This window comes from Triturus cristatus, chromosome 4_2, assembly GCF_964204655.1.
Source record: "Triturus cristatus chromosome 4_2, aTriCri1.1, whole genome shotgun sequence".
NCBI lineage: Eukaryota > Metazoa > Chordata > Amphibia > Caudata > Salamandridae > Triturus > Triturus cristatus.
Window position 1 is genome coordinate 667,612,214 of NC_140586.1, and position 24,237 is coordinate 667,636,450.

Genomic DNA, 24,237 nt, shown 5'->3' on the forward strand with positions numbered 1-24,237 from the left:
ATGAGAAGTACGCAATTGGCCTTCTCAGGCGTCCATGTTTCTGGATTAACACTGAAAGTGCACATCCATTCCTCTCACTACAGTACAGCTCGAATTCTTTTTCGTAATCTGGCATTCCTAGGGCAGGAGCTTCAAATAGCCTGTTCTTTAATTCTTTGAATGCTGCCATTTCTTCTGGATTTAATTCCAATGGGTCTTTCACCTCACTTTTAGTCAATTTAATCAGTGGTTTGGCAATTAAGGAGAAGTTACTTATCCACTGACGACAATAACCAACCATTCCCAGAAACATTCTTACTTCTCTTTGTGTCATTGGGGCTCTCATTCCTCTGATGATTTTGATTCTGTCAATGGTCACTTTCCTCAAGCCTTTCTCAATATTATGTCCCAGATACTGGACTTCTTTCTGGCAGAATTGTAATTTGGCTGGAGATACTTTTAATCCTCCATCTGCCAAATGATTCAGCAAAGCAATGGTGTCTGTCTCACAAGCTTCACGTGTTTTTGATGCCACAAGCAGGTCATCAATATACTGGACCAAAACTGAATTTTCAGGCATTGTTAAACTCTCCAGAGATTTCTTCAACAATTGATTAAATATCGAGGGGCTCTCTGTATACCCCTGTGGAATTCGGCACCATGCCAAAATTCGCTGTCCAAACCTAAATGCAAAAATAGGCTGGCTGTCATGATGTAACGGGATTGAAAAGAAAGCATGGCACAAATCAATTACTGTGTACCATTCTGCATCATGGGGAACCTGATACAAAATCACTGATGGATTTGGCACAATGGGACAGCATGGCACAACAATCTTGTTAATTTTTCTCAAATCCTGTACTATTCTGAACTTCCCATTGGGTTTCTTCAGTCCCATTATAGGTGAATTACATGGGCTGCTCAATATTTCTCTTAGCACCCCCTGCTGGATCTTTTTCTCAATTATAGGGGTTATTCCTTCAATTATTTCAGGTGTCAGTCTGTATTGCGGGATGTTTGGGTAAGCTATTCCATCCTTTACAGTAATTTTTACTGGATCTACATTTCTCATCAGGCCCACATCTTCTCCAGTAAAATCCCAAACTGCTGCTTTTACTGTCTGTTTTAATTCTGGGGGCAATCCATCCGGATTGAACACTGCATAAGTTCCTATAGCCTCACTTTCCCTGTTATCTAGGGTCATTCTGTAAAGGACATCCTCATCTGGTGTCTCAAAGGCTATTCCATCTGGTGTACAAAAGATAGTGCAATTCATCTTGCACAGCAAATCCCTGCCTAACAAGTTCACAGGACTGGTGTCACACACCACGAACCGGTGCATGTCTGTGAATTTCCCTATTCTAACCCTTACTGGTTCAGTAAGATGAGTCTTTATCTGTGTGTTGGATACACCAACTACTTGGATTGCTTCATCCGAGAGAGGAAGATTCTTTATATCAGCTGACCTGACAGTTGATCTTGTGGCTCCTGTGTCAACTAAGAAAGTAACACTTTCACCATTGATTTTCCCATCAACAAAAGGTCCTGCCTGATCTATTTCTAGAGTTGCGCCAAGTACGCACTCTTCCTCCTCTCTTCGGCACCGTCAGAAATCTCCCTCGGAGTCTCTTCCCTCATTTCTGAGCCAATATTGTGAAACAGCACTTGCGCGTTTTGGTTTGTTTACCTGTTCTTCATTGTAGAACCCCGAATCTTGGCTGTACTTCTGGGATCCTCTGTTTTGTGGCAAGGGCGGTTTTGGCACCTGATTCTGCTGCTTAACAGCCTTCTGCTGTTGCTGATGCTGACCACACCCCTCGTTCTGCACCTGCGAATTCAGTGATGGATTGTTATCGTTAGTGGACGGTGGATTCTTACACTCGGATTTCCAGTGCCCTAATTTTCCACGGTTGTGGCAAGGAAACCTTTTCTTTGCTTCCTCAATGTTGCCTTTCCCTTTTCCTGAACCAAATCTGGGTTTATTTCCTGGATTATTTGCTTGTTCAACCAACTGTGCTTCCTGTCTTTCTGCAACTTTTACCTGTGCCCACATCGCTTTTTCTTTCAGCTTTCTCTGCTTTGCCTCAATCTCGTCACTGAAGTATTTTGCATGTCTCCGGATCTCATCAATCTTTTTACTCTGCCAGTCTACGGTATGCTCCCTTATTATTTCACTGATTTCAGGTCGCAAGCCATACACAAATCTATATACAAAGTGGCTCAGGTCCTTGTCACCCAGATGTTCATCTCCACTGAACTGTTTGAAAGCCAGTATTAGTCTCTCATAGTAAGCATGAACTGATTCTTTCACTTCTTGATGTGTTCGATCTATCTTAACCCAGTCTGTTTCTTTGGGGGGTACCTCATTTTTCAGGAAAACCATAACCTGCTCATACTTTTTCATTACCTCTGGGTCTGGAGCTTCTGTCTTGGGATCTCTTGGGTATTCTTTAGTGGGCCAATCTACGACTATCTTGCACTCTGCCCACAAGTCTGCTGGTACAATTATATCAAACAGACTATTCAGGTCAATCCACAGCACTTTTGACAATTTCACAAATCTGTCAACCTGTCTGTACCACTCGACAGGCTTCTCTCTCAGTCGAGGGAAATCATTTGTAAATGATAAAATATCTTGTCTGGTCCATGGGACATGTACATACCCTCCTCCTGGAACCTCTCTCATGGGATAAGCTGCCACTGGTTTCTCTTTTTCTTTCAAAGGGAATGTTGAGTAAGTGCTATCTACTGCGTCTTCTCATTTTTTATACCATCTATCCTTCCATTTCTCCACATCTCCCCATTTTCGCAGCAAAGCAATCATTTCCTTAATCTGCCCTGTTCGACCCGCAGTATTCAGATTCTCGATGTCCTTATCTGTAAAATCCACTCGGTAAGGCCTTTGTAAAGCTTTTACCTTGTCAATGTCAATTCCCATTTCACTGGCTATTCCTTTCAACCTGTCATTTGTGTTCCTTGCTCTCCATGTGATACTTTTGCACATAAATAACAACTCCCCATCCTGATGGTCTTTCAGTATTTCTGTAGGAATTGTTCCAACTATTAGCTCCTCCAATTCTATACATAGTCTAGCTACATCAATTGCCTGGGAATCCTTTTCTTTCCTCTGTAAAGCTTTCAGCCAATCATTCAAGTCTTCAGCAGTTATCCCCATAGATTTTTCAGCACCCACTGGTTCTGAAACTCTTTGTGGTTCTAAGATCGATCCTCCAGTCATTCTGTTCCCTTCCATACAACCGGAATTTAAAACTGAGTTAGTCTGCTCATTCAACTCTCCACCACATATGGTATGTCTCCACTGATTTTCTCCTGATCTCCACTGACTTTCTCCCGATCTCATTTCTGTCTGTTCTGGAGGAACAACCAATCTGTTACCTACATATGGTACTGTTAAACCACTTTCACAAATCCTCTGCTTGTCAAAAATCGGCATAACCGGACCTATGGTTACTGGCTCCGTAACTGCTTCCAGATTTTTAGTCAGTTCCCTGATTTTCTCTGTCAATTCAAGCGTGGTTCTTGCTAGTGCTCTTGTCTTTTCATCCTCAATCTAATTTTCCCTTTCAATCTCTCTCTCTCTTTCTCTCTCTCTCTCTCTTTCTCTCTCTCTTTCTCTCTCTTTCTCTCTTTCTCTCTCTCGTTCTCTCTCTCTCTCCACAAGAGAACTACTGCTTTTCAACTCAGGGGTCATGACTTCCGTCTTTATAACCCGCAGGGTGTCTCTCATTGGGGTAACTTGTGTTCTTACTTCTGGTTCTCGTCTATACGGGGGCGGTCTTTTGTAAAACATGTCTTCTAAGACATCATCTTTAGACTCATTCGCCCCATACCTCCTTGTTTCTACATTGTGTGTTTTCTCTGTACACTTTTTCCCTTCTATTTCTCCGGCAGTTATGACAGGATATAATCCCTCAGTCATACTGGCATCTCGCCATCTTCTCATCCGATCATGATGAGTTTCACGATCATACTTTCTACCGAACATATATCCGTAGTTTCCTCCACTCCTCTGCTTTTCTCGCTCATGTGTTTCATCTTCCCATTCAGTTAATGCCTCAAACTGCGTCGGCCTAGGCCGAGGCTCTAGGTTCATCATCCTTTCCCGTAAGTTTCTTAATATGGCCAGATTAAATGAGCCATGTTCCGGGAAAGCTAAAACTCCATCCTCTCTGGTATACTTTACCCAGTTGTCTAACCAAATACAGGTATGATACCCATATTTTGCAACCATGAAGGATGCGGGGGTTCTTGTCGGAGGAAGTAACTCTCCTTCCCTAGTCACAATATCCTTATCCTTGTCAAACCAGGTCTTAACTTTACTAAACAAGGAATTCTTTTTCCTTTCTCCAGCGTGGTAATACATTTTCTTGTTTTCCGCAACCCTTTAGTCTTTTCTACAACTGTACGATCTCCTGTCCAATTACAGCGCGACTCACACTAACGCACCAATCCAGAGCGTTTACGTCACTGACTCAGTCCACGAATCCCAGCGCGACTCACACTAACGCACCAATCCTGGAGCGTCTACGTCACCCTGTATGTCTCCCAATCCGTGCGCGGCGTACACTAGCACACCAATCACCGTGCTTCCACTGTTCCAACCCACTGTCCAATCACAGCGCGGTCTTCCTGACGTCAGCAGTTGCTGCAGCAGCTCCTGCTCCTGTCTCCTGTCTCTCGTCTCTCGTCTACCCCTCCTTTACAAAACGACTCGGTAGACTTTGTTTCAATTTCTCCGAGTCTGTTAGTTACAACATACAAACATCTCCATTGTCTGCTTCGCTAACCACAGAATAGCAAAAGACCTTTCCCACGAGAATCCCGCCTTTCCCGGGAGCAGCGCTTACCTCTGCCCCACTACGGAATCGTTACTTCCGTTGATAAAGTAGCACATCCCTCTACTCTACCCTTCTTACAAGCATCAATTAACTGTTTTCTCCGGAATGCTCCTAAGAGTTTCACAATTAACCAGAATGCCTTCTCACTCATGCACTTTCACACCAGAAAATGTAGTACATTCACACAGAATCCTGTCTTTCCCGAGAACAGCGAACAGTCTGTCCTACTACAGAATTATATCACACGTTAACAAAGCAGCGCTTACCTCTGCTCTGTCCTTCTAGCAAGCTCAGAGAATACCTATTACCTTCCTAGTGATAAGCGTTATTGGAATACCATAAGGATCCCTGATACCTAAGACCAGAACTTCACAGATAACCTTCGCTATCATACACACTTCTTACACACAGAAAATACATCTCTAATGGTAGCACACGGCGATGCCACCGAATCGAACCCAGACAATGCGACGCGCAACTTCTATTGTCACACGTTTTCCCCTGTCTGCATACAGGGCCAACAATCCCGCCTCTTCCGAGAGCAGCGCTTCCCTCTGCCCTACTACGGAACTGTCACCGACTTCCTACATCCCAGAAGCCGTACACACTACATAAAACTCAATACGATTTCAACATATAGTGTTAGTACATATATCAATCTTAATCAATAATCAATAAGCTTATATACACGCAAAATTCACCAGATCAAGACATCATTCTGCTACCAAGAAACTGGTGCAGATCGAAGCTTCCGAATCCCCTCTACTTCCACGGACGGAGTGATTTCACAGTCACACGCACACACACACATCACACGCTGGTGGGGCCCATTACACCAACATTCAAACCTAAACCACTTTATCCGTGCCTTGTATAGGGGAAACACTTTCTATATAACTAACCAATCTGCATATACCTTGAGGTCGATGGCATCAACTAGTTGCTATAGATCTGATGGAAAACATTCTGTAAATTTAATAAACATAACAAGAAATAACCACCCGACACAGTAATTCAAACAGAATATAGTTTATCTAAATTAATTTGTACGAAAAGCCAAATAAATGCAAGATCATTTTCTTCATATTTACCTATTCTGGCTAAAAGTCGTTTTCTAAGTCAGAACTGGTCCTCAGCAAAAAGTTAAAGTTTCTAGCCGTCATGTAGAGTCACCGTCCTCTCCGTCAGCGTCGGGACCTCTGATCAATGGTTCGGGAAGAAGTGGCACTAGACCTCTCTAGTCTACTAGTATTTATACCAAATTTTACATTCTAAATGTAACAAACATTTTTCTCAAACATCCGTTTGGCAGGAAAAGATGTCGTCTTGATACATTAGGAAATTTTCACATGTATTGATAACTTCAAATTCTGAATAGAAATATAAGACCATAGCTAATTCGTTACTTTCACGGATGTCTTTTCCAGATGAAATGTATCCTACTTATGAAAACATATAAGTTCATTCAGGTCAGTTTACGGAATTTGCAACATTCTTCACTTTCAGGGGCACTTGGCATTGCTCCTGGATTTGTCGTCATATTCATGGCTTTTTGGTTCAAGTTGAGGCCAGGGTCGCAGTCAGCGCGAAGCCTCCTTGCAAATTTTCCATCTACTCAAATACAGGCTGCGGATGGTAGCCATCTTTCAGCAGGCCACAATTGTCAACTTAAGTACAAAGGAAACACAAAACATAATTACTGCACGGAAATGATTATACAGTGTTATTCCCCTGCTAATACCCTTATGTGTATGTATTTATCTAGCCATTTGCGACATCAAAAGCCATTAATGCATATTAATTATAAGCGCAAAACATAATAACATCACATAAGCAACATCTATTCTGTCAATTTGCTCACCAACTTAATTCACTTATTATTTTAGCCATGCAATTGCATTCCCACGTGTAATTCTTCTGTTAATAAGGTTGGTTAGACAAATACGACAAACCTTTAGTAGTTACTAATTAATCAGTAGTATTTTTAATAAAGACATACAGATATTTGGGTTTATAATGAAAACCCTCCTCCATCAAGATCACCAGGGCTTGTACTGCAGGTTGTATGTCTTCAGGCGGAAGGAAAGGCTTGATTTTCTTAAGGGTGTTAAGATGAAAGTTGGCACCCCTAATAGTAGCACTGATGTGAGCTTGCATATTCAGGTATTTGTCCAAGGTAATACCTAACGATTTAGCAGAATCAACCACGTGAGAGGTGCAGTTAAGGGCTGTGAGTTGTTTTAGCCAGTTCAGGGTAGGAGCACAGTGCTTGTGGGGGGCAATAAGAATGAACTCCGTTTTGAGGGTATTCAACAAAAGATGGTTCTGGGCTAGCCATTGTTGAGTTTGCGAGAGAGCCTCATTAAATCTTTTAATGTCATCCAGAGAGGAGATCTTCAAGTAAAGTTGCGTGTCATCTGCGTACATGTGGTAATGAATGTTAGAATGGTTCAGAATGACAGTGAGAGGTTCCATAAAAGGTTGAAGAGTGTAGGCGAGAGTGTGGATCCTTGCGGAACTCCAATCCTGAATGGGGTACTGGATGCAAGGGCCTGGTTGAGTTTAATCCTTTGTGTGAAGTTATGTAAGAAAGAGGCAAACCACTTTAGGACCGGTCCTGAGAGACCCGTCCTAAGTTGAAGAAGATTATTCAAGTTTTCATGTTTGATGGTGTCAAATGCAGAAAGCAGGTCCAGAAGGATCAAAAGACAAGGGACATTTTGATCAAGGGATTTCAGTGCGTCATCCACAATGTGAGTTAGTGCAGTTTCAGTACTACGCCCTGCTCTGAAACCAGATTGAAAGAGGTCAAGTAGTTGACATTTCTCTATATGGTTACAGAGCTGATTGTGGACGCATTTATCGAGCAGTTTGGCTATTTTCATGATGCTGGTGATAGGTCGGAAATTGTTAGGATCAGATAAACCGAGTTGGGCTTCTTAGGGATGGAAGTGACTTGCCCAATTTTAAGGCAATCAGGGATGCTCCCCTGCAGGAGAGATTCATGAATGATCCTCAACCAAAGAGGTAGAATGGCCGAGTTGAGGTCTTTAAAGAATTTAGCAGGTAGTGGATCACTGAAATGATTGGTCAGTTTTAGAGTTGCCATAACGTGGAGAAGTTTTGTGAGATCTGTCAGGATAAAGGAATTCCAAGAGGCGTCATTTTTGGGAGAACAATCAAGAAGTAAGGAGACCGCAGAGGGAACCACAAGCTCAGCTGATGATGTGGTGTAGATTAGAGGCGGCCCATGGAAGTGACAGGATGCAGCTCTAGTTTTATTTTCCTAGTTTTTTCAGAAAAGTGCACTGTGAAGTCCTGCCCGCTAGGAAGTGAAGTCAAAGAAGACAGGTTGGGGTTTGGAAGTGTGGTTTTCTTGCTGTTTGATGATTTTAAATAGCATCATGGGTCTGGTTTTAAGCACTTTACAGCTGTGCCCTGAAATGGTCAGATTTAGCAATGCGGATTTTTTTGTTGTAAGCGCTTCTCATTTTACGTAGCTGATAGAGGCTAGTGGTGGATGGCTCGGTTCTCCAGACCCTCTCTGAAAGCCTAAGTTTACAGCGATCATCATTTAGGGAACCATTAAACGAAGGTTTGGATTGTTTGAGAGGAATCCTTTTAAATGGTTTTGGCGCAATGGTGTCAAAGATATTAGCAACAGTGTTAATGTAATGATCAGAAAGATCATCAAGGTTGGTCATGTTAGGGGGAGGCTGAAGTCTATTCAAAGTGATGAAAGTAAAAGCATGGATGTTGACGTCTCTCATGTTGCGAGACCATTGTTTAGCTTTAAGAGGTTGACACTTTCTGCGAGTGGTCTTTTCCAGTATTTGGAAGGCAATTTGATGATGATCTGACCAGTCACAAGGTAGGATGTCACCCAGTTGAATTATATTGTCTCTAGCAATAATGAGGTTGAGGGTGGCGCCTTTGCTGTGGGTAGGCCCCTCACAAATCTGAGAGAGGGTGAGACCGGCGAGGAAAGTCTTAAAGGTGCTGACTAAAGGATCATTGGTGTCATTCCAATGGAGGTTGAAGTCTCCGAGGAAGATATGGTATGGTTGATCCGAACACGAGCTAATGACCTCCATGATTTGCTCTAAAAAGAGCAAATTGTCACCCAGTGGATGGCAAATCGTGTGAAGCACACAGACTATCTTGCCTTTATTCCAGATTTCTCTCACTAGTAGCTCACAGGAAGAAAGCAGAGCCTCCTGAGATTGTTTTATAGTTAGGCTGGAGCGATGGATGCAAGCAAAATTAATGAGTTTCCTCAAATGGGCAGACTATACAAAAGTAACAAGTGCTGAGTATGGTTGTCTTCATTTCCGTGTGGCGTACTCATATTTACTACAAACTCACCTGGACCTCACGTCACCTAAGACTAACTTTAAGTTTCCAATGGTCACCATCGTGAATTATTTGGGTACTGTGCTACACCTGGTTTCGGAGCTTAGCAAAGTCTCTTCTGGTCCCAAGATAAACAAAAATTCTCGCAGGAATTCTTGAAATAAAAATTACTGATTTTGTAGGTCCTATTTTCCCCCATGTTTATTTTCCAATAATGATGGGGAAGCAAGGGAAAAAAGTACCTGAATCTGCGTGTGAGCAGCAGAAGGACCAATTATTTATTCCATGATTCATCAAAGGGACATGAAAATAGCAGTCAGTGAAACAACATCATGAGAAGGATTGGCTGGGGGCTGTGCTGCACTCCCAACCCTTGCACGAAGATGATGCATGTCCCAATAAGGAGACACCTTACTTCCTGAATGTTCGCATCTGTGAAATGTTGTGGGCTGGTGCCAACATTAATGACAGCACTGTGAGCCAATGTGTAAAGCCAGCTAAACTGCAGTTGCCGATGTCCAAAAGACTCTTCATATATATGTATGAGAATGTATCACATTTGTATTGTATTGTAGCATTTATATAGTGCTTACTACCCCTAGGTGAATTGACGAAGTGCTTGCTCAAATGGGTTGTATGCTACACTGTTCAGGGTGGGAGTTTGGAAGAGTGTTGTCTCAGAATTGAGCCTACGTGGATATTGACCCTGTCGTGCATGATATCCACTCAGATGTGGTTATCGTGCTGTGTGAGACACAGCTTAACAGTGTGGTGATTTAAAGGAGTGTGAGGGGTACACATATGACTCTTTTGTTACATAGGCTGGCAGCATTAGTTAGCTCTGCAGGTCCCTGTGTGGTATTTGCAGTTATTATAGGAGAAAGTGCATCCCTGTGTCTAGATCGGTTGCTGCATGAATGTCAACAATGTTACAATTTTATGAGGCTGGACTGTTATTAGGAGGAGGGAAGAGAGTGTCAAAGATCTGCCTGGATGGACTTTGATACAGTCTATGACATCATCGTGGTAGGGTGTTAAGTGAAAGCTAGAGTTTATACCTAGTAAGAACCTTCAATGAGTCCTCAGCTTGGCAGATCTTTTCTATGTATGCCTACATTTGTATTCTCTCCCTGTGCAGTTGATTTATTTAGGGTGTTAGTTGCAGTGGGCTAGGATAGGATACTGACTCACAGAGCCAAGCTGAAGTTGTTCCATCTCATGCCCATTTTTGCTCTAATGGAATAGGTGTTTGCCATGAATCTTGTCTTGTTTACAAGTGGCTATGAGACCCCGGGGTGTTTAACAGAGCAGCAGGCCATAAGAATGGATTGGAGCAGGGGTTCCAACTTTCTACAAAACTTTGAGCATAACCTTGAATCAGGCAGGAGATGGAGGGCGAAATTACATGAACAGAATGGCATATTGTCCATGATGCTGTTGGTTTATAAAAATGTCAATAAATAAAAAATAAAAAACTTAACATACTACAAAGACAACAGTACCACATTTAGAATATTCCTTAACACCAGGCAAGGATGTTACCAACTTAAGCCATGCCTAAGTAACCAGTAAAACAGTCAAGTTGCACTTCTCCGCCACCAATTAACACGTGCACAGTTCAATAAATAAGATCTTGCCACTCAACTTAAAGATGGGCCACAACACCTAAGGAGATGTTACAAGCCCACTCTGACTGTGCTCCAATCTGGAAGCCTCGCAAAAGTTTGAAAGGCCCAAGGTGACCAACATGATCAGGCTAACACACAAATTCAGGTTTATGTAGCACTGCATCATTAAACCAATTATTACAGAAAACCATAATAAGAATTATAACTGAGATCTATTGTATGATGTGATGCACACTTTGTACTTAATGTATTTTTATTTCACTGAACTGAAAATAAGAATAGTTAGCGTACATTCACATAGCAAATCAGGAAAGGGAATAAAGGATAATGAAAGAAATGTATATGTATGACGTGGCTCTCACCAGACTGCTGAAGCTGCACGTAGGCGAGTCTTAATAAAGTTTCACGGCACATTGATGCCACATACAGTGCTGCTGAATGGCCACTAACTGTACACCCCATGCAGAAGGGGTTATATGCGTGTCGGGAGAGAAAACCCCTCTACGAACTCGCCTTTCGGCATATTCAAAAATGCTTCCGACTGTGTTAAATGTATTAGGTTGAGAGACTCTCAGAGACCCCTACAAGCATCCCGGTTTTGGCCCACACTTTATTGTTTTACTGTCGAGTGTCTGACACTGTTGTAAGCCCTTAGCATTCATTTGCCCCGGGCTGAAGACATACGCCATCTGGTAACCTCCCCTGGGTGTATCCAGCATTGAGTTTTGAGTTTAGTGAATAGGTGACTCCAAAATACTCAATGACGTAATATGGGATGGAAATTTTCATTATGAGCTACATTTCAAAATCAAAGAACCTGCATTACAAATATCCCCTTAAGGGTGATGTGTCCTTTCGTCTGGTCAACCTATCACCACCTCTTCACTAGTTCTTCTCTTTCCATAGGGCCCAACATCACAGAGATCTTCCTAGCCCACTGTTTTGTCCCTCCATCAATACGCATGTCCACATGTCTCACCTTTAGCCTTCATATCAGACACCAGTATCTGCCTTATGTTCATCAGGTCTCCCTATCAGCTCATTATGTCTCACACATGGTCCTATTAGTCTCCCTCCTCACCCTTAGGTGCCCAATATATCACTGGGGCTTCCTTTTGGCACCATCGCTTTCAAAGCGGCCTTTTTTATTTTGTGCCTCATTGCCCAGTGTCGTATTCGAACATAGTCTCTACTTTGACACTCACCTCAATAGCGGCATAATGCTATGATTGGAATAACTAATTCCAGTCCATGCCGTTATGCATATTATGTCTGTCTGTCCATCCTCAAACAACAATATAGTCAAACAAGGCAAGTTATCCGCAATGTATCAGGCAAAGTACTATGAACATGGTGTACCATCCAGTGTGGCACACATTAGGAGGGTCTACAGATACATGGTTCCTTCTACACTGTATGTGGGAGATCATGAATCATTATGGATGATGTTCTCACTTGCTAACTAATATTTTGAACATAGTCATTTAAATTCAATTCTTGTCATCATTTTTGCTACTCACAGGTTATTTTTTCCTTGAAAAAAGTTGTATTTTAAAGCCATGAAAACAATCTAATTTCAAATTGCAGGTTAACAGAAGTGGCTGCTCTGCATTTCATCAACATGGCCTCCGCCAGGGATGCACCTTTCGGAACTGATGCTACTCCCGAGATTATTGTGAAAATTATTGGAAGCAAATACATTCAGTGCATTGAGGACAAACCTTACATGTGAGTTTTACATCTTGCAAACTGTTTCTCATCTTATTTCCATTATTAACTTCTGAACAAGTTATTTTTTACAGATATCAAAAACACAGCAACCCTATAACCCTCTCTCCGCATGAGAGAAAGAACAGATTAAGGTGTTGTTGGCAATACTTGTAGGAAAGTAGCATCTGCTTCTAATGGTTACCCCCACTTTTTGCTTGATGTCTCTCTGTTTTTGACTAGTCTGACTAGGATCCAGCTAATCACGACCCCAGTCTATCTGCTATCTCCCTTACAATTGACATACATGTAATTTGGTACACTCCAGATTGGATACTGGGGTACCCTTATCAGTCCCTAGTATATTGTACACATTTACCCAGGGCATAGGTACCCCAGAGGCCTCCCATGGGTTGAAGCAGGTATTATGCAACCCATGAGAGGCCATGCAAAATGGAACTCGAGATCTGCTACTGCAGCCTGTGTAAGATGGTGCTTGCACCAGTCACTTTAGATACAGGTTCACTATATCTATTTGTCACTACACTTAAAACTATACCAGGCCTTAACAATCCTGAAGGCAGGGTGCTGGGTTTTATGTGAGAAGGTGCCCCTGCATGAGCAGAGCCTCTCTGCAGCCTTCGGACACCATTCTACTGGGTTGTCTGTGACTCAGCCGGACATATAGGTATAGGTGCATTATAACCTCGCGGTAAATGCTATCTCGAAAACGGCTGCATAGAAACATATCGTGTTTAGTATCAAACACCTTGGCATCATACCTCTACACCAGTAACTGGTGTGGGAGGTATGATTTCAACCTTCAGAAGCGAGCTTCATTGGGTCACTGTTCTAACCAGTGCCAGCCTTCTCGACCCGAACAGCACAAAATGGATGCTGCCGACCAGAGACACAGTTCATCCCTCCTGGTGCTGAGCCAAGCTTGAGCAGAAGAAGGCAGCAATATAGGCATCCTGGCACAGGGAGGTGTGACCACCTCCAGACAGAATTTAGTGTATTTGGGCTGGGTGGGTGCACTCTGAGAGTGCCTGAAAGTCTGCACTTGGGCCACGTTTGGTGTCCCTGTGCATAGGTAAATAAGAGAGAGAGGAGGCCCCTCTAACCCAAAGAACCAGGGCACTATTTAATAGTGTAAAAAAAAATATCATCCTAGGGTCAAGAAAATGTGATTCAAATCTCCACTGAACCAAATTCAGTCTCAAGTTCACTTAGACTCTGCAGTTCATCCACACAAACCCTCGTTATTTTACTTAAAGTCCACCAGACCCAAGAGTGTAATTCCACAGAGCTCTATTCATAGACATAAAAAGCATGTTTTTAAAACATTTCCAATTACAATAAAAACACAATTCAATGCTTCCTAAAGAAAAAGAGCTAATATATTAAAAACAGTTCTTCACAATCCAGCAATTCAGCAATGCAATGCAATACATTGATTATTATCATAAAATAAATGTGTGAATCAAAAAGTCTGCTAATGATGACATCACATAATACAATAAAAAACAACAATTACTAAAAAACAACAATTACTAATAGGGAGGCCCTATTGCACAGTATAAAATACTGTTACTCAACCCGATCCAACTTTATACTTAGAGTTCCTGTATTTACCATCACTATCACTCCTTTTAGATTTATTAGTGATACTCTCTCTCGTGGTTGGATTCAGTGTAAAGAACAGCTTTGACGCGTTTCAGTGGTCATTGACTTATAATTCACACTTTCTTCAGGACAACAAAGTCTGAGGGATTGACAACCTCCCTTTCAGAAAAAATGACATACAGGTAAATCAAAGATAAGTGATGTGACGCTTTGTGGCGTTAAAAAGACCAAATTAGATTTAGACCACCCATAATTTTCTTCCTTCTATTATTTCAAGATGGTGAGGTCCTTATTTCTTAAAATCATTGTTCAAGGTAATACCCGATGGATAATAAGTCTCCCCTGCATCAGTCAGAGAAAATGCCCTCAGCCTCGATATTTAATACATCCGGCAGAAAGTGTCCTATTGTCTTAAATTTTGCACGGTAAAGCCTACTAAGCAGTGGCCTCAGGCTCAACTGCTCTTTTTCACGGAGTCCCAACAGGGTCCTAGAATGTAGCCCGTCTCTGTGGCTTCTCACGTGTCCTTGCGACTTGCATTTAAGGATCCTTCAGTCACCTCCCTGTGCATAGTCCAGCTCAAACCAGTTCTGGGAGCCATTGGCTCCTGCTCTGGCGCAAAACTGGACAAAGGACATGGGTGTAGCCACCCCTCTGTCCTGCCCCTCCCCTGGGTTACAAAAGGACTTACCTGGCTGTAAGACTTTGGACTCTTACAGTATTGTAATGGACCCTGCTCTTCTGTCAGGGTAAGGCCCCTCCTATGTCCCCTGTCAACTGAGTGAGGTTAAAATCTTGACAAATAGAGTTCGCTTTGGTCTGGAAGAATTCTGCCAGCTTATGATTGGATTGATCAGTGTTGAAAGTATTGCTATTGCTCCAGTTTGACAAAGACATGACCATTTTAAATAGTTCCCTGGAGGAATTTTTTGCAGAGCTAATTTTTTCCATGAAATGTTCGGACTTTGCAGCTCTGATTAATTCCTTGTACTCCACCAATAATTTTTTATTTTTAGTATTTTCCTATTGGCAATACTCACTTCTCCACCTACTCTCTTGAGATCTACATTTCATTTGGAAGGCTTTTAGTTCTTGTGAGTACCAGGGGGCTGATGGCTTTTTCCTGTAACTCTTTAATTTTTCTGGAACCTGTCTAAGGACTGCTGGTTCTAGTCAATGTGTGTAGTTCGATCTTGCAATATCCACATTACTGTCCAAAACAGGGTTTGAGTTCGAAAGTATATTTCTCAGCTCAACCATATTAAGCTTTTTCCAGGGTCGCATCTTAAAGATTCTAAGTGCCGCTGCTAGGGGGAACCATGAGTGAAAGAAAGATATCCTCTACTAAATAGAGGTATGCTTATCGCTACCCTCGTAATACAATGTAAACTTATGGCATCTATCACCTTACCCCAAAACAACCAAATCTTGCAGAAAAAGGGGAACGGTATATCTCAGTGAAGCTTGTGTGGCTTTCCATCTTTGGCAGAATTTTGTACAGTCCATTACCTTTGAAAGGCAGTCTGTAGAGAAATAAAATCAAGAAGGAACAAAACATGAAGTTTCTTGCAGTTGGTGGGCATCACCAATATATGTAAAATAAAAAACATCTCAACCTATACTCATGTTCTAAGGACAGATCAGTTTTAATTCCCATTTGAATTGGTTTGTTACCTTGACTTTATCAGTGTCTAGCAGTAAATCACTCCCCAAGGCAGCAAATCTACCTGTCAGTGAAAATTATGAAGTTCTTCATTGTGCCGTGATCTCCTTCCTCTCCAGTCAATCTTGGCCAAGCCATTTTAAGCTTTTCCTAATTTTATCCACTTTAATCAAGAATGTTTTCAATACCTGCCTCCACTAAAGCATCCCATGATAATAATTTTCTGGGTGTGTACAGGTCTTCTATCAATTTAAGGCCGGCTTGTAACAAAGGATCATTAAGACCTGAGTTAATATTCCATGCAGCACTAACTGCTCGAATGCAAAATATGATACAGTAGATTAGTGATATCAGCTCTTCATTGACATGTGAAACAAAAACACTTATTAAAGTCATGACCCTTGTTATCAACGTGTCTAAGGTTTATTGCAGGATAAGGCAGAACTGATTCTGGCAGTCTCTGATTTTTTAAAAAACAGATTAAAAAAGAAAATCCCTCTGTGACATACTACGCCTTTTAACTGAATGTGTTTATTATTTTTCTGTTATTTTAAAGTGACCTGCCATCCTTTTGAGGATTAGGCTGTATATCAGGGATAATTCACCACCAATGTTGCTAGTGCCTTCATCCCCCCCTGCAGGAACATAAACAATGTCTTTGAGGCTTTTGTCTCATCCCTCCACAAGTTAAATTCCCGTTTGTGTGAGTGCAGCCTCAGAAGCTCCAGGAGACGGGAGGCCTAAGTGCAGTCTTCTGCAGTTTCCTGCCAGGGGCACAGGACTAATCAAGCCTTGTCCAGTCCCTTTCCTTGGGCAGTGTGTGGAGCGTGGTCTCGCAAGATCTTGCAAGAATACTTGAGGTCTTGCGGCCATCATGAGTCAAGCCAGGCATAAATACAGGCCCCACCTGCTGGCAGTTGCTAGATATTGAGTGCTTCTCATTGAGCATGCCTCACGTGAAGCATTCTTGTTGTGACCAGTATTGTAGGAAGCTGTATCCAGACTTCCATGGCAACTCCAAAGCAAGTTAGCATTGATGCACTGGGCACACAAAGGTGAGCTTGGAGCCTTTCATGATATTCCTTTTGAGATTATTGGAATTAGAGGTACTTATCAGTACCTATAAAAATTCCAAAAGGGGAACGTTCGGAGCTAAAACACCCATCACTGAACCACACCATGTGTGGGGGTTGTGAACTTGAGTTAAAGAGCAATCCGCTAAGAGAAAGAACTTTTTTTTTTAGAAAATATGAGACTTCACGAGAATTGTATTTCTTTGGCCAAGGCTACGGTAGGAAATCTGCCTTTTCTGTATGGTCACCCCAGATTTTTCCTTTTTCAGGACCTTTATTTTGCTTGATTTAGACCTCTGTGCCTCTGCTCTCCCTTAAAACATGGTTAAATTGGATTATTCCTGATTGGCACATTTAACTTGCCTGTAGGTCCAGAATATGTGGTCTAAAAAGTGCACAAAGGGCCTGGATTTTAATGCGACTTGTGGACTGCTGGTCTGTTGTGCCATCCACTACAGTGTCAGTGCAAACATGGCTATAGGTCTACCCTGTGTAGTCTGACTGATGCAATGTACAACCTGCAGTACGACCTATCGAAATAACCATTTTGTGACAAGTAATGACCTCCCTTTGAAATATTAGTATGTCACCTCCATGTAGGCCTTGTGGCCCAAAGGTTGGTAGAAAATGAATATCACCATGACCCTACAATGACAAGGCTTAAAAAGCTACTGTGGCATGCTTAGCTTTCCTATATAGAAAACTTGAGTGCAGATTAAAATATGAATACTGATAACACTGAAAATGGACCAGCAAGGAAAATAATTAAACCACTGTTTGTAATAGTTATTAAAACTACAATTCAATAGTGAAGTTGGATGGTTAATAAATGTTAAGGAAAAGTAACTTTTAGAAAGTTACTCTTTTCCTGCCTGAGTTTTCAGAAAGCTAATTAGCATTAGCCTCTGCCAACTCTCAGCCTGACCTCAGCCCTGATTGAGGTATGAAAGAGGTGTGAAATTCCTCCCAGGAGCTACCCTACATGTTGACTTAAATGGGCAGGGATGACTCCTCTGAAATCTGTAGAAATCTACTGCGTGGGAGTGCAGGCATCCTGTTGACAGCACTGTGCCATATCCTGTCATATCTTCCCCACAGGTCTATTTGAGCCACATGTTACACTGTCACACATGAAAGGAAGGAAATTGGATGCCAGGACAGTTCTTGTACATCCCCTGTCTGGGTACTCTAGGACCCTGGTTTTGTCCCAGCAGACTTCTATCTGCTTGTTTTTTGTGGGTGTAGGGTCTGCTTCAATCTGGATTTTAATATTAGATGTGGGAGGACACTAGTGATTACCATAGTCCACTCCCCTTCACTACACAACCCTGATATCTGAGTTTTAGTGTGGCCAAAGCCTTTTGCAGTCTTGAAAATAGCCTGCCACATGGCAATTTGGGCATGTTTACAGTAAAACAAATAGCAACTACTGAAAAAGAGGGTTGGGATGCCCCCAGAAACCTTTAACCCATTGGTTATGGGGTGGCTATATGTAATCTCCACTCACTAGCGCCAGGCATAAATGTGGCAGCCCGAGGCACACCATCAGGACACTTTCTGGAACTACGGAGGAACAGAAGAGGACTGGACGCACCTAGGTCCACCTCAACCATTGACAATGATTGACGCTTTGTGCTTTTTGGCAATACTTCCAATTAAAACTTAATTTTTTTTATCTCCAGTTCACCTTTTTGGATTTGTGTTTTTGTGTGTCATTTTGTTTCTTAAATTTTACTCTATATTCCTAATTCAGTTTCTGATTTTTGTAGCTTGGTGTTTTGACTTTATGACTGTTTTATTACTGTATAAATACTTTACACATGGCCCTAAATTAAGCCTGTCTGCTCTGTGCCACAGCTATCAGAGGGTTCAGCTCAGGTTTACTTAAATTGGACCCAAATGGTACATATTAAAGCTCTTTTTTCACAGCGTAAGGCACAAAAAGTAAATGATTTGAGGCAGTTCTAAACGAGAACTCCGAAACAATTGAATACTTAAAAATCTCATACAAACCCAATAGCAGCATTCTTTTCTGTGAAAAATAATGTTTGTGCCCTTCAAAATCATTGGGCTGGGAGCTTATTAATGACAGATGTCTTTGTCTAGAGGGAAATTATGACAGTGTTGTCACTCATAAATCATGTGTTGAATAAAAATTCATATACTATTCAACCTTTGTCAGGAGCCAAAATTGCCATCAAAATTACGGTATCAGGGAATCTGTACATGAAATCTGGTGCTGTTAGGCTCTTCAAAGTTATTACAGCTAAAGGACAGTGGTGATGCTGTGTGTATGTTGTTTTATTGTAATATGATATGAGAATGTGCCTTAATGAACCATGATAATAAATAGCATATTATACTATGCACATTATCTATCTATCTATCTATTTATCTATCTATCTGTATATCTGTCTTGTATACTAATATACTAGTGATGTAAACACTTCAAGGAAAACTACTTTACAGGATGATGCACAAAAGCAGCGCCCTCATTGTACTTTGATGCAAATTAATGCACATATTCATTTTTGCATTTGCAGCAAAGGTTCAAAATATGTACATTCCCAAGCTCAGACTGAAGTCATAAAACATTCAGATTCCAACGCAGAAGAAGTAGTAAAAGATTCTTCAGATGCCAAAACCCCTGGCTCTGATCTAAATTGTGAACGCAAGGTGGAAGATGACAACGAACAACACTTTATCAAAGCAAGTGCTTTCAACAGAAGTTTTTTGGATGTTCAGGTAAGCTCCCATTGCTCCTGGAAACCTGTTAAAGTATGCACCTTCTTCAAATAATTTTCACAAAGAAATATGTGTACATTGTGACTTACTTGAAAATTATTTTGCCTCAAAAATATTTTGTCATGCTATAAAAATTATTTGCCGGGATTTCTACTTTAAGCTCATTAGTTTAGCATCACAAGCTGCAATTGTTATGGGTAAACCACTGGGGGTGTTTTACCCATAACTTTAAACATGTAAAGTGACATTGCCATATATTCCTCATCTTTCTCGTCCTCTGACCCTTTTTCTTTTTTGTTTCACCGTTGCTGAAATGTTTACAATCCTCATGTGACATCAATTCACCACAATTCCATGAGTTGTGGTGGTAACATCACCTGTCCTTTGGCTCACCGACCCCAAGAAGTGATCAAATAAACTTTGACCCTGCTTAAAATACAGGCAATTTCGTCACTTGAGACGGGTAGCTCATGTTACCATTTCCACTGATGCGTGAGTTTACTAAAGACCTGGTACAGTTCACTCAGAACCAACATCATTTTTTTTATTTTTTTTTGGGGGGGGGGGGGGAGGGAGGGAAATAAAGAAATAACCATGAGAATTGGTATTGGTGATTCCACAGTAATTCTTCATATCTTGGGGAACCTCAGGGTTCCTCCTATAATCTTGGGCCCTGCAGATACTGGCATCAGTATAGCGTTAACAGTGCCAAACTTTGAGTATGGATAAAGATGTACTAAGAACATGAGGAGTAGAGGGGATGTTATGTTATCAGCATCTGTATAATTCTGTCTACCATTAGCATGCCAATGTAGTGTTTTCATAATCTGGGAAACCTTTTGTGTAAAAATGGGATCTATCTGTCCAGTGTTGTGAGTTGTTTGACAGTGTTCAGTCAGGTATGATTATCAGAGAGTTGTTAAATGGTAGGATTGTAAGGTTTTGAGAATGCCTGTTATTGTGAAAGTAAAGTGAGTTTGGTCAAGCTAACTATTTTGTAGTGTATTATGTGTATGGGTGGGAGTGCCAAATACCATTTTTGTTTTTACTTTTGAGCTTGGTGGTCGATTGAGCATTGCTCAGCCAATTTGGAATGTTTTCTAAAAAGCCATTTGTATGCAAGCAGATATCCATGGTGTGATATTGTGCAATGGAGGTGCAATGTCTCTATGTAGAATTTTATTTGAGAGGTTCCAGGATGTACTTTGGTGTGGTATGGGAAAGTGCTCTTGGGCTTGTTGCACTTTGAAAACTACATGGCTTTGTTCCCGTATGTATGATGCTGCGGCGATTTTGTTTAGTCTTTTCTCTTAAAGAAAGGCCAAAATACAGATATGACCAGTGGGAAAGTGTACTGATTTTGTTGTGTAAAGAGTACTGCTAGATATTAACTGATATTCAAATATAGCATGTTCAATGTGTGTTGTGTCCATGTGGTCAGTGTTGTCTACAGTGTGCTGATTGGGTGCTTGTGTGGTGTGCCTTGAGTTTTGGTGGCATGCATCCTTGTGCTAACCGACAGGTCTTCAAACCTATGCTGGGTTGTATGTGCATGTAGGGTTTTATGTGAAGAATGGCCAACTGATAGATGAGAGGTCCTGTACTACAAATGCAAGGTAGGAAGGCAGTGTAAGTTTTTTAAAGAAATGACTGCATGCATTGGCAATACCAATAGGTCAGGCTTTTAAGGGATGTTGTATGGTAATGTGAAGCATCACAGTAGACATCATGTAAATGGATATGTATTTGTGTGGAAGCAAAGAACTGTAGAAGAATATTAGTGTAGGTTTAAGGTGACAGTTGCACTGTCAAGCTAGACCTAATAATCAATGTACGTTAACAGCTGCCCTCCTCCCATCTGTGCTGCTGACAGAGAAAAAAGCACCATAAATCATCTAGTTATCTAAGACACTTTAATAGCATTACAATGTCTTTTGTGTGCCTCTGAAAGTTCAAGCTCGGGCAGCAGGATAAATAAACAAAATGGTCACAGCTGTTTGGAGGGCAAGCACTTTTTTGTAGAAGCGCACAACTTCTGCTCAATCAAAACATGTACTGTCCATACTATAGATGTGACCTTTTCAACACAAAGTACCTTGGATGCGTCAAAATTATTAACAAAAAACAGCCGCAGGGAAAGTGATGCATCGGTTCGTTATGCGCAGGGAAGGTGATGCGTTGGTTCCTTACTCCAGGGAAGGTGATGTGATGGTTCCTTACTGCCACGCAGGGGAGGTGATGAGTCGGTTCCTTACTGAAGGGGAGGTGATGCGTCGGTTTCTTACTGTGGCCCCTGCGTTCTTGTAGACTTGGCACCACAGTGCAATGAGTGGGGATCGGGGATGCATCGGTTCTCAATGCGGCAACGGCAACAGTGCTGCATTGGTGTCACCAGCTGCGGTCCCACGATGCGTTGGTTCTTGCAGCCGCAAAGCAGGGCCTGTGTTGGAATCAGTGCGGTGATCTCGGACTTTGGAGATCGGTGCACGGGATTCTTCATGCGGCAATTTCTCTAGCTGCGGGCAGGCACTGCGTTGGTTTCTTTAGCGGCACAGCGGTGATGCGTCAGAAACGGGTGCGGATGCATTACGCTTCTCTTCGTTGAGTCTCTTTTCCGGCTCCCAACAACAGGAACAACCTCGAGATGCCCAACAGGCACCTCTTGGCAGGTCAGAACTCCCATCAAGGGCATTCAGGGGAGCTGGTGGTGAATTCTTTGTGTCCCTGAAACTTCAGAACAGGAGGCATGTTGTACTTCAAGCCCTTAGAGATCTTCTTCAGGCAGGGTACACATCACACAGCAAAGTCGTTATCCTCTCATTGGCAGAAACAGCCACTGCAGGCCAAGCCCAGATAGCCCACAACAAAGGACAGTACTTCTCCTTCAGCTTTCCAAGCTCTTCTCCTTGGCAGAGGTTCCTCTTGAGTCCAAAAGTATTCTAAAGTTCTGGGGTATGGGCCCCAATATTTATACAGCATTTTCCTTTGTTCTCTGGTTACAGAGAGGCTCTGTGCTCAGTCAAAAACAGTTCTGTCCTCTCTGGTCCAGCTTCCCGGCAGGAGGTGGAGACAGCATTGTGTAAGGCAGACTAGGCCCATTCAGTTGATAGGAAATCTCCTCTCCCTACTCTAAATGCAGCCCAGATCTATTCCGCCCAGCCCTGAGTCATCCAGGAAAGGCGGGACACACCTCAACTCCCCCAGTGGTTGTCTACAGTGAATGCACATCCCCAGCACTCCAAAGCCAGACAGTCAATCCACAAACCAGCAGAGGCACACAGGATGGCTAAGCAGGAAAATTCCCATTTTTTAAAAGATGCATTTTCTTATTCTGAATTCAGCACACTAAACTTCATCTTTCTATTTCTATCTTGTCCCAATAGGAAGTTATACTTATAAAATGTTATAAATAACTTCCATTCTATCCAATGGGACAGATGGTCTTTCAATAGTGAAAAACGAAATACACTGTATTTCACTATTAGGACATGTCCCACACATCAGTACATGTCCCACCTTTCACATACACTGCACCCTGCCCACAGGGGTATCTTGGGCCTCCCTTAGGGGTGACTCACATGTAATAAAAGGGAAGGTTAGGGCGTGTCAAGTGGGTGCACTTGCCAGGTCGACATGGCAGTACCAAACTGTGCACAGACACTGCAGTGGCAGGTTTGAGAACCATTTGCTAGGCTGCTTGTGTGGGTGGCACAATCAGTGCTGAAGGCCCCCTAGCAGCATTTGACTTACATGCCCTGGGCACACACAGTGCACTGGAGTAGGGACTTAGTAGTAAGTCAAATAAGCCAATCATGGAAACACCAATCCATATTAACAATTTACACAGAGAACATATGCACTTTAGCACTGATCAGCAGTGGTAAAGTGCCCAGAGTCATACAACCAACCAAAAGAGTGTCAAAAACAGGAGGCCAAAATGCAAAAAGTCTGGGGATAAACCTGCTGAAAAAAACAGGTCTATCAAGGACCAAATAGATTAATATAGTGAGACACAGGAACATATATCTTGTCCGACTGCAACACTGATGGCTTCATATATCAAAATGCAGAGGCTTAATGGAACATGTTGTACAAATGAATGTGAAACACAGGTGCGATAGCTAATAGGCACCATATGCACAGAAGAAATACACAGGGGTTCCAAGTTATCTATTTTCAAGCACCAGCATCTCATCCATGAGAAGGTCGTTCCCTATGTACCATGTTACTTAAAGTAATGTCTGTATCAGTATTCATGCAATATTGTAAGTCACTGGATGCAAAACTTATAAGCGGACTGGATGATCTTCAAAGGCCCTGACCTGGGACATTTGAAAACCCTAGAACAAATGGTGGTGGCCCTCACTGCAAAAGGCATGTGCCCCATAAACAAATTTGACATTTAGTTTTGTACCAAATGCAGGGGTCAATAAAAATGGCATACGGTAGTATGTGATAATTCTCACCTAACCTTGACCAAAACCACAAAAAGAAGGGGGAACAAGAGGAAAAACATTGACAAAATATTCTTCCTAGTTGAATCGTATAATCACCAACAAATAAAATGGGTCAAAAACGAGAACAGTAGCATTAGAAGGGATGTG

General features: G+C 42.0%; 1 protein-coding gene across 1 annotated transcript in view; it reads left to right on the top strand.

The window, feature by feature from the left end:
- The window catches only part of C4_2H1orf87 (chromosome 4_2 C1orf87 homolog), a 121,927-nt gene that overhangs the window by 10,346 nt on the left and 87,344 nt on the right, over nucleotides 1–24,237 (top strand). The window contains exons 2-3 of the mRNA XM_085599950.1: nucleotides 12,407–12,547; nucleotides 19,432–19,633. Coding sequence (XP_085456076.1) covers nucleotides 12,441–12,547; nucleotides 19,432–19,633 — 309 coding nt within the window. The 5' untranslated portion in view covers nucleotides 12,407–12,440. The remainder of the gene's footprint in view (nucleotides 1–12,406; nucleotides 12,548–19,431; nucleotides 19,634–24,237) is intronic.